The sequence below is a fragment of the Carlito syrichta genome, unplaced genomic scaffold (genome assembly GCF_000164805.1).
Source record: "Carlito syrichta isolate Samal-C Ts95f unplaced genomic scaffold, Tarsius_syrichta-2.0.1 Scaffold312739, whole genome shotgun sequence".
Taxonomy (NCBI): Eukaryota; Metazoa; Chordata; class Mammalia; order Primates; family Tarsiidae; genus Carlito; species Carlito syrichta.
In genome coordinates this window covers 354,885-365,344 of record NW_007256835.1, presented here as the reverse complement: position 1 = coordinate 365,344, position 10,460 = coordinate 354,885, and the positions used below count along the sequence as shown (strand labels likewise).

At 46.3% G+C, this 10,460-nt stretch overlaps 1 protein-coding gene across 2 annotated transcripts in view; it reads right to left on the bottom strand.

Annotated features, from left to right (window-relative positions):
• NOB1 (NIN1/PSMD8 binding protein 1 homolog) overlaps positions 1 to 6,729 on the bottom strand; it is an 11,821-nt gene extending 5,092 nt beyond the window's left edge. For both annotated transcript variants that reach the window (XM_008070026.1, XM_008070027.1), the window contains exons 1-7: positions 6,615 to 6,729; positions 6,361 to 6,493; positions 4,690 to 4,820; positions 1,909 to 1,980; positions 1,594 to 1,731; positions 1,318 to 1,506; positions 339 to 436 (exon numbers count right to left, since the gene is read on the bottom strand). In XM_008070026.1, coding sequence (XP_008068217.1) covers positions 339 to 436; positions 1,318 to 1,506; positions 1,594 to 1,731; positions 1,909 to 1,980; positions 4,690 to 4,820; positions 6,361 to 6,493; positions 6,615 to 6,677 — 824 coding nt within the window. In that variant the 5' untranslated portion in view covers positions 6,678 to 6,729. The remainder of the gene's footprint in view (positions 1 to 338; positions 437 to 1,317; positions 1,507 to 1,593; positions 1,732 to 1,908; positions 1,981 to 4,689; positions 4,821 to 6,360; positions 6,494 to 6,614) is intronic.
• Between the last annotated feature and the right edge of the window lie 3,731 nt (positions 6,730 to 10,460).

Below are 10,460 nucleotides of genomic sequence, written 5' to 3'. Positions count from 1 at the left end.
AAGTCAAAAATTAGCCGGGCGTGGTAGTGTGTGCCTGTAGTTCCAGCTACTTGGAAGGCGGAGGCGGAAGGATTGCCGGAGCCCAGCAGGTCGAGGCTGCGGTGGCCATGAGCATGCCACTGCACTCCAGCCTAGGTGACAGAGTGAGACTCCGACACACATACACACACACAAAAAGAAAATTTCTCAAGTATATAATACACAGAAGAACACAACTAACGTCCAGGTATCCATAGCAGCTTCAGCCAACTGTCAATTGGCGACCAATCTTGTTTCACCTCTACCCACCCTCCCTCCACCTGTGTAAGGAGCACCAGGCCAGATCACCAGCTCCGTACTTGAAACAGCCGTGGCAGCGCAGGATGTAGCTCCGGGCCTCGTGGATCAACATGCCATTCACTGCCAGCACGTGCAGCCCCATCTGCAGCAGAACATTCTACAACCGAAGAAATGAACACTAATTCCTGGAACACTAATTTTGTAGTCACAGTTAAGGGAGCTTCATAAACCCTGGGTAGCCCATAATCCTTGGTTTCTGCTAAAAAAGGCAGCATGGGATGCCTCTTGAGACATGTCAACAAGCAAAAGACCCAGGTGTCTCTGTAACCCCAAGTCCTGGAGCCTGTACTTGTCATTTTACCACAGCTCATCATCAGCGAGATCTCTCAACAGTTATTTTGTCATGAGCAAACATACTCCTTTCTGGGCTGGAACCCTCTCAACCTTCTCTAAGTACCTGACTGAACACAGAGCATTATATACATGGAAAGAAAACCTTCAACAGATCACAAATAGTAAACATTAAATATTTACTACACTATACAAATTTTGTCTAATCACTAAGCAAAGCAAAAAATCCCCAAAGAGCATGGTAGTTTCTACAACCAGGAAAAGCAGCATCGTGCAAAAGCAGCTCTGTGCTTTGCATGGTGACACACGCCTGTAACCCTAGCATTTTGGGGAGCGGTGGCGAGAGGAGTGCCTGAGCCTAGGGGTTCAAGACTAGCCTGGGCAACTTGATGAGACCTCATCTCTACAATAAATCAAGAAAAATTAGCTGGGTGTGGTGGTGTATGCTTGTAATTCCAACTATCTGGAAGGCTGAGGTGGAAGGATCGCCTGAGTCCAGCAGATTGAGGTTGTGGTGGCTGTGAGCGTGCCTCTGCACTCCAGTCTGGGTGACAGAGTGAGACTCCGACTCAAAAAAAAAAAAAAGGAAGAAAGGCAGTTTCATGTACATCCCTCAACTACATAGGGCCACTGCTGATGATGGGCATGACGCAAACCCAGGGCCAGCCCATGGCCACCCCAACCCACCTGCATGGCAAAGTCCGTGGTCACACAGCCAACACGCACGTCTCTTGGGATGTCGCCCTGCTCCAGCTCCTGCTGGATTCGTTTGATGTTGCTGGGGGTTATCCACCCACCTCCGTCATCCTCACTGTCTTCGTCTCTTCTTTCTTCAAACCCATTATCTCCCTCTTCCTCCTCCTCACCGGCATCAATCTGTAACATCAACAGAATTTCACAAACTCCCAGTCCACCAGTGGGGAGAAGCAGCTGTGCTGTCATCAGATCACAGTCAGGCCTTACCAGCAGCTCCTGGAGCTCACGGTCAATATTAGGCAGAGGGTTTCTCCAGAATATGAAGGAACTGAATTCTAGGTTCTCAGGTTCATTCTCAGGTTCACTGGCTGGATGTTTTTTTCCTGTTTCTTGTGGGAGTTTAGGCTAAGATAGAAAGAAATAATAATATAAAAGCCTGAAAATTACAAGTCAGATAAGACAGGGCTGGACAAACTATGATACTGGTCCAGGTGAGTTTGGTTCACAGTAAACAAACAACTTGGAGAGATGTGACATGTATCACAAAAGAGCATGAAGAGCCTGGCTTGTCTAAGAAATTACCTTGGAGGGCAGATGGAAACCAGAAATGTGCAGAGGTGTTTCTGGGTGCTGAATCGACGAACTCACTTTAACCTTTAAGAAAACGGGGACAGTTTTGAGCAAGGAAATATAGTATGAAAATACAACACAGTAGGATAATTATAAAAAACAAAGTATTTCCCTTGATTCTTAAAGTTAATGAAATCCAATGTTTAAAAAAATATAGAAAAAAGTCTATATATAAAGCAAATGAGCCGGGCTCGGTGGCTCAGCCTGTAATCCCGCGCCTTTGGGAGGCTGAGGTGAGTGGATTGCCTGATCCTGCGGGTTTGAGACCCGCCTGGGCAACGAGACCTCATCTCTACAATAAATCAAAAAGTCAGCCGGGCGTGGTAGCGCGCACCTGTAACTCCAGCTACTTGGAAGGCTGAGGCGAAATGATCGCCGGAGCCCAGTAGGTCGAGGCTGCAGTGGCCAGGAGCGGCCACTGCACTCCAGTCTGGGCGACAAAGTGAGACTCCAACTCAAAAAAAAAGCAAATGACAATATTGTCATTCTGATACCACTAAATAACTACTTCAGGCCTTTTTTTTCCCCCATTATATATACAACTGTAATGAACATTATTATCTGTAGAACTTGAAAGTATTTTAGGTTATATCCTTAGGATAAACGCCTAAGAGTAAAATTGCTAGGTCAAAGCAAACACTGAAAGCTTTTTTTTTATTGAGTTGGAGTCTCACTCTGTCGCCCAGGCTGGAGTGCAGTGGCTGCTCCCGGTCACCGCAGCCTCGACCTGCTGGGCTCCGGCGATCCTTCCACCTCAGCCTTCCGAGTAGCCGGAATTACAGGCATGCGCTACCACGCCCGGCTGATTTTTTGATTTATTGTAGAGATGAGGTCTCACCAAGTTGCCCAGGAGGGTCTCGAACCCGCGGGCTCAGGCAATCCACTCACCTCGGCCTCCCAAAGTGCTGGGATTACAGGCTGAGCCACCGAGCCCAGCTGAAAGCTTTTTATACAAACTAATTCTTGCCAGAAAGGCTGCAGGAAAAAAAATAAAAAGGGCAATTTTTAGAAATCATGGGTTGATGTGTACCAAATGAAAATCCTGCTATCAGCCAGGCAGCTGGCACACGCCTATAATTCCAGCACTTTGGGAGGTCTAGGTGAGAGGATTCCCTGAGCCCACGGGTTCTAGATTAGTCTGGGCAACTTGGCAAGACCTCATCTCTACAATAAATCAAAACATTAGCTGGGCATGGTGGCATGTGTCTATGAATCCAGCTACTTGCAAGGCTGAGGTGAAAGGTTCACCTGAGTCTAGCAGGTCGAGGCTGCGGTGGCACTCCAGCCTGTGCAACAGAGCAAAACTCCAACTCAATAACAAAAAACCCCTGCTACCATGTACCTTATGTTCAAACAGTTCATCATCTCAGAATTTAATTATTCCTTTAACCATTCTGGTAACAAGTAAAAAAATGAATTTTAGCCTTTTAGGATTGAAGGACTCTAATTAGCCTGGATTGAAAACAAATGAGGACAGTACCAGCTAATACAGAAATGTGAGTCTACCATAGTTCTGATGGCTTTAGGCACAGGAGAGTAAGCTATTCTTTGTCAACACTATTGGAAATGAATTACCAGGTTTCCAAAATCCTCTGGTCTGGAAACAGACAATGGAACCCAGGCAGAAATCCACCTGTCTCTTTAACCTAGCCAAGTTGGATAAAACCCTAAAAGCACAAAGTTTCCCACAGTTTTGAAGGTAGCAAGAGTTGGGAAAAAAACTGCAAGCACTTAGTGTTCCTTCTTTTTTACTTCCAGAAAAAATATTAACAAAAACTATATAGATTTTTTTACTCTTTTTGCATTTGCTAAATTTCAAAAACCCTTCCCAAGAAGCTACAGATCAAGAGACTGATTGGATCACTTGAGCCCTGGAGTTCCAATACAAGCCTGTGTAAGACCCCATCTCAAAAAAATAAAAGGGGACTGATACACATTACCAACTGCAATGTATAAACCTTATTTATATTCTGACCCAAAGAAATAAAAACTCTTAACAAGTTTACAAAATAATTAGAAAATGTGAATACTAATTGGATATTTGATAATACTAGGCATTACTATTTTGTATAATAAAATATAAATAAAATATAAATGATGGCTTTGAGGGTTTTTCTTTTTGAGTCAGAGTCTCACTCTGTCACTTAGGCTAGTGTGCAGTGGCACGCTCACAGCCACCACAGCCTCGACCTGCTGAGCTCAGGCGATCCTTCCACCTCAGTCTTCCAAGTCGATGGAACTACAGGCACGCACCTCCAGGCTTGGCTAATTTTTTTTTCTTGATTTATTGTAGAGACAGGGTCTCACCAGGTTGCCTGGGCTGTTCTCAAACCCCTGAGCTCAGGCAATCCTCTCGCCTCAGCCTCCCAAAGTGCTAGGATTACATGCATGAACCACTGTGTCCAAATGAGTTTTTTTTTTTTAAAGTCTTGATCTTTGAGACTCCTTACCAAGACATACCTACCAGTGAAATAATATATGATGTCTGAGTCCAAAATACTTGGGGCTGTGGGTCAGTAGAGGTGAGAACAGACTAGCCATGCAGTAACTATGGAGGTGGGATGATGGGGACACTGGGTCCCTTATTCCCTCTACTTTTTCCCCCTTATCTCCTCAAACTAATTTTTAAACATTTATTTATTATTATATTAAATTCTCTTAAATTATATCCCTTATATTAAATACCCAGTAGTTCCCATAACAAAACTTAAAAATCAAACCCTCTTGATTTACCTTTTCTGGCTCTTGTTTTAGGTGAGACACCCCAACAAATTCTGCTTCCAGCTGGTAGGTGAGGGCAAGCACTTGGATATCTGTAGCAGAGAGACTGGGATAGTCTCCTGTTTTCTTTGAAAACTCCGTCACTGTAAACAAGAGACTTCAGTTACAGGATCAAAGTCATGTGACCTTGGATAATCCCAATGCAAGTATCAAAAGAATGTAAAAAGGAGCAATATCCTATGAAAAACCTTCAACACTTTCATCCATTTCCTGACCTTTGTCTTCTCTGAATTGAGAAATCTGTATTTTCCACCACCAAGATTCATGCCAATTAGGTTACTACAATAGCCTTATCAATGCAAAGGATGAAGCAGAATAGTTAATAGAAAGGTACTGAAAGTTAAATGACATTAGCCAGGTGTGGTGACAATGCCTGTGGTTTCAGCTACTTGGATGGCTAAGGAGGAAGGATTGCCTGAGCCCAGCAGGTTGAAGCTACAGTAGCCGTGAGTGTGCTTCTGCACTCCAGCCTGGGTGACAGAGTGAGACTCTGGTTTGAAAAAAAAAAATAAATAAATAAAATGTTTTGATTCTTAGTATAAACTGCAATCTAGACTGGACACAGTGACTCATGCCTATAGGCCCAGAACTTTAGGAGGCCAAGATGGGAGGGCTGCTTGAGCTCAGGAGCTCAAGATCAGCCTGGGCAATATATCAAGACTTCATCTTTACAAACATTTTCTTTTTTAATTAAAACATTAAAAAAAAATTAGATAGTGCACACCTGTGGTCTCAGCTACTAAGAAGGCTGAGGCAGAAGGATCACCTGAGCCCAGGAGATGGAGGCTGTGGTGGCCGTGAGCAGTTTGCCACTGCACTCCAGCCTGGGTTGTACGAAGTAAGACTCCGACTCAAAAAAAAAAAAAAGCTTCATTAACTCATTTCATTCAAATCCTGGGAAGCACTATTAGTATTTCCTCAGAAAGATTAAGTAACTTGGCAAAGATCACACAGCTGGTAAATTGGTGGAGAAAGCCCTAGAAATCACAAACTAACAGAATAGGTAGTAACACCTCCACTATCAGCCTCCAACCTCTACAACATTTCCAACCACTGAGGGCGTTTTCTGGGGATTATCACCCTGATCCCGAACAAAAACAACGCTGACTCCTAAATCAAAAGGTAACTTTAGTTTTCTTTCCGGTTGAAAACAAGGTCTAAAAGCACCCCTTTTTTGAGTTAAAGTTGACCTCCATATCCAGAACAGTCATCACCCTAATCTACTGAAAATAAATGGACGGGAATAGCAAGCGATCTGGATTGTTCTATTTTAAATTCAAACAAATTTGCTTACAAAGCGCTGGACACGATGCTGACTGCCATGTTCCCCATTTAGTGCTCACAGCAGCCTCGGAGGCAGGTACTATTATTATTCCAATTTTGCGGATGAAGTGACTAAACCCAGGCCCTAGGTTTGGGTAATACCCGAGTGCAAATAGCTAGGAACTGGCAAGGTCTGGCTGACTCCAAACCCAGGACGCCTCTCTTCCACCACGATCTTCTAGAAAGACTGTGTCTGTAAATCAACTGCTGCGACGAACCAGTTCTGACTCGCATCCGAGCAGCTCCCGAATGCACCCCGGGCCCCAGCTACCTCGCCAACGCTAAGGCAGAGGCGCTCACCCAGCCGCACGTATTCCGGGAAGGGCTCCTTGAACCGCAGCTCATAGGGCAGGACTGCGAGTCGCCTGCGCGTGGCCTTGTCCCGAATCTCACCGACCACCTCCTTGACAGTGTAGATGTTCTTCCCGATGTCCTGCGGAGAGACCGACGCAGCTCACATCTGCCCGCACCACGCAACGCTCCGCCCGATTCCACGCACTCCCGCAGGGGCCGCCAGCCCAGACCCGGCTCCTCCCGGCAGGAGTTCCCTGTACCTGCAGAGGCGCATCCTTCAGGAAAGCTCCAGCATCAGCCACAACGTGCTCCACCGGCGCCATCTTGGCTGAATGAGCACGGAGAGCGCATGCGCACGGCGCTTACGGCCAGTCCCTGCGTCCTAATCCAGGCCTCTGGGAGCCAGGAAGAGCAACCGCGATTTAGTGGCGCCCCCTGGCGGCCACGCTCGCATCTCACGGTTCAGGGCTGCCTGCGCGCATGCGCTGCGACTCTGCCGGCCCAGGCAGGGAGGTGTAGACGGGGTGAACTTGGGGAACAGCTGAGAAATGCGCTTCTGCATCCACTTCTTAATGTCTTATGTACTTTTATTTTCCCCCTTTTCCCCATATTTTTAATTCTTATTATTTTTGAGTTGGAGTCTCACTCGGTCGCCCAGGCTGGAGTGCAGTGGTACGCTCACGGCCACCGCAGCCTGGACGTGTTCGGTTCAGGCGAGCCTTCTGCCTCAGCCTTCCAAGTAGCTGGAACTGCAGGCATGCGCTATCACGCCCGGCTAATTTTTTGATTTGTTGTAGAGACGAGGGCTCGCCAAGTTACCCAGCTGGTCTTGAACCCTTGACCTCAGGCAGTCCTCTTGCCTCAGCCTCCCAAAGTGCTGGGATTACAGGTTTGAGCCACTACGCCCAGCCTGAGAACTAATTTATAACAGCTTCAGGTAAAGTGGTATTTTGTTCACTTTCTGGGGGCACCTTACAGTGTATGCATTGGGAGTTGGATCTTGGAGGACACAGGGCAAAGGCATTGAGGTGTGAGAGCCCAAGGAGTGTTCAAGGAGTTGAGGGCAGTGACTAGGGTCCAGAATGGCTGGGGACAGAGTCTCTCAGAGGTAGAGTGAGATCCTGAAATAATTTTATTTTATTTTTTTTTAGTTGGCGTCTCACTCTGTTGCCCAGGCTGGAGTGCAGGGTCATGATCATGACTTACTGCAGCCCTGGCCTGCTGGGCTCAGGCGATCCTTCTGCCTCAGCCTTCCAAGTAACCAGAACTACAGGCATGCACCATCACACCCAGCTACTTTTGTAATTTTTTTTTTTTTGAGTTGGAGTCTCACTCTGTCACCCAGACTGGAGTGCAGTGGCCGCTCCCAGCCACCGCAGCCTCAACCTGCTGGGCTCTGGCGATCCTTCTGCCTCAGCCTTCTAAGTAGCCAGAATTACAGGCGTGCGCTACCACACCTGGCTAATTTTTTAATTTTATTGTAGAGATGAGGTCTTGCCTGCCCAGGCGGGTCTCGAACCCGCGGGCTCAGGCAATCCACTCACCTTAGCCTCCCAAAGGCATGGGATTACAGGCTGAGCCACTGAACCCATCTTAAATTTTTATTATAGAGATGAGGTCTTACTAAATTGCCCAGGCAGGTGTTGAACTCCTGGGTTCAGGCAATTCTCTAGTCTTGGCCTCTCAAAGTACTGGGATTATAGGCATGAGCCACCGCACCTGGCTGCTGAGATGTTTTGAAGCTCCTGGTTTTCTAAAAAGCGAAGAAATCTCGAACACTATTACAAAAATTGTGCCCACTTAAAAAAGTGGACATTAACAAATGAGCACTTTCAGACACGTGTAGGACTCAACATGTAATTCATTTGAATATATGTCAACTTGTACATATAAGGTCCTCTGTGAAAAAGAAAGTTCTTGTTTTTGTGCCAGCGAAGATCTGAGTTCACTTCCAGGACTGGAAAAGGTAGAGGCTATGAAACTATGTGCTTCCTCAGCACTGGGCTAGGTCAGCGAAAAACTCCATGCAGCAGAAATGTTATTCAAGATCAGTCAGTATCCCTAGAATTCCTTTGGGCTTTCATGGAAGTGCCCTGGACTTTACCTTTCTTGACCTTGTTTTTTCTTCTGCCTGAAAATTCTGCTGGTCAATTCTTGTGTAACTGGTCTCTAACAAGCAGCTCAATTGTCTCCTCTTCTGTAAATCGGTCCCTGCTTATCCAAGTCCACTTTCCCCCAAGGACAGACTTGAATTCTTCTTTCTCACCACGCTGTAGGTATTTCGGTTCTGTCACTCAGTGAGCAGTTATTATTTCTGCCTTGCAATGTAATTAATTGTGAGCTTTACTTGCAGTAAGTTAGAAGTCAGGGTGAGCAGGACAGCTAGCATAGCTTAGATATAGATAGTGAGTTTCTTATAGGCAAGCTTAGATAATTAGGAAATCAAATGGTCAGGCATCTGGGCACTCAAAAGTTCTTTGAGACACAGGCAAAATAGAAGTAAAATGTTAAAAGTTGTAACTTGTAATCAAAGGTTATATTTAGAAATAGGTTGTAGCCGGGCTCGGTGGCTCAGCCTGTAATCCCAGCACTTTGGGAGGCTGAGGTGAGTGGATTGCCTGAGCCTGCGGGTTCCAGACCTGCCTGGGTAACTTGGCGAGACCTCATCTCTACAATAAATAAAAAAATTAGCCGGGTGTGGTAGCGCGCGCCTGTAGTTCCAGCTACTCAGATGGCTGAGGCGGAAGGATCGCTGGAGCCCAGCAGGTCGAGGCTGCGGTGGCCGGGAGCGGCCACTGCACTCCAGTCTGGGCGACAGAGTGAGACTCCAACTCAAAAAAAAAAAGAAATAGGTTGTAGACCAGGCGTGGTGGCTCATGCCTATAATCCCGGCACTTTGAGAGGGCGAAGTGAAAGTATTGCCAGAGCCCAAGGGTTCAAGACAAGCCTGGGCAACTTGGTGAGACCTCATCTCTACAATAAATCAAGAAAAATTAGCTGGGCATGGTGGCACACGTATGTAATTCCAGCTACTTGGAAGGCTGAGGCGGAAGGCTCACCTGAGCCTTAGCAGGTTGAGGTTGTGGTGACTTTAAGTGTGCCATTCACTCCAGCCTGGGCGACAGAGGGCGACTCTGATTCAAAAAAAAAGAAAGAAATAGGTTGCTTAACCATCATTTTGGAAATATATAAAGCACTCTGCTAACAGAAAGGGGTGTGTCCTTTTCCTTAAGAACATCTGTATTTGCTCTTGAATGTGTCTTTTTATTTTTTTCTAATTAATAAATGGTACTTTAAGCCAGGTTCGGTGGCTCAGCCTGTTATCCCAGCACTTTGGAAGGCTGAGGTGGGTGAATTGCCTGAACCCGCAGGTTTGAGACCCCCCTGGGCAACTTGGCGAGACCTCATCTCTACAATAAATCAAAAATTAGCCGGATGTGGTAGCACGCGCCTGTAGTTCCAGCTACTCGGAAGGCTGAGGCAGAAGGATTGCCGGAGCCCAGCAGGTTGAGGCTGTGGTGGCCGGGAGCGGCCACTGCACTCTAGTCTGGGTGGCAGAGTGAGACTCTAACTCAAAAAAAAAAAAAAAATGTACTTTAAAATTCTCTCTACGATGCACTCAAATTCTTTTCCATGGCAGAGTCAAAAAATTCACAAAACAACTACACCTGCCATTGAGAGATTGTGTTTTAGGTGTCTTTTCCCTAAAGTAAACGTTTTAATTTACTTTTTTTTTCTAATCAGAATCTCACCCTGTCACTCAGGCTGGAGTAAAGTTGGACAATCATGGTTCACCACAGTCTCGACCTCCTGGACTCAGCCGATACTTCTGCCTCAGTCTTTCGAGTAGATGGGACTATAGATGTGCACCCTCATGCCTGGTTAAGTTTTTGATTTTGTTTGGTTTTTGTTTTGTTTTTTTTTGAGTTGGAGTCTCTGTCACCCAGACTGGAGTGCAGTGGCTGCTCCCGGCCACAACAGCCTTGACCTGCTGGGCTCCGGCAATCCTTCTGCCTCAGCCTTCCAAGTAGCTGGAACTACAGGCGCACGCTACCACGCCCGGCTAATTTTTGACTTATTGTAGAGATGAGGTCTCGCCAAGTTGC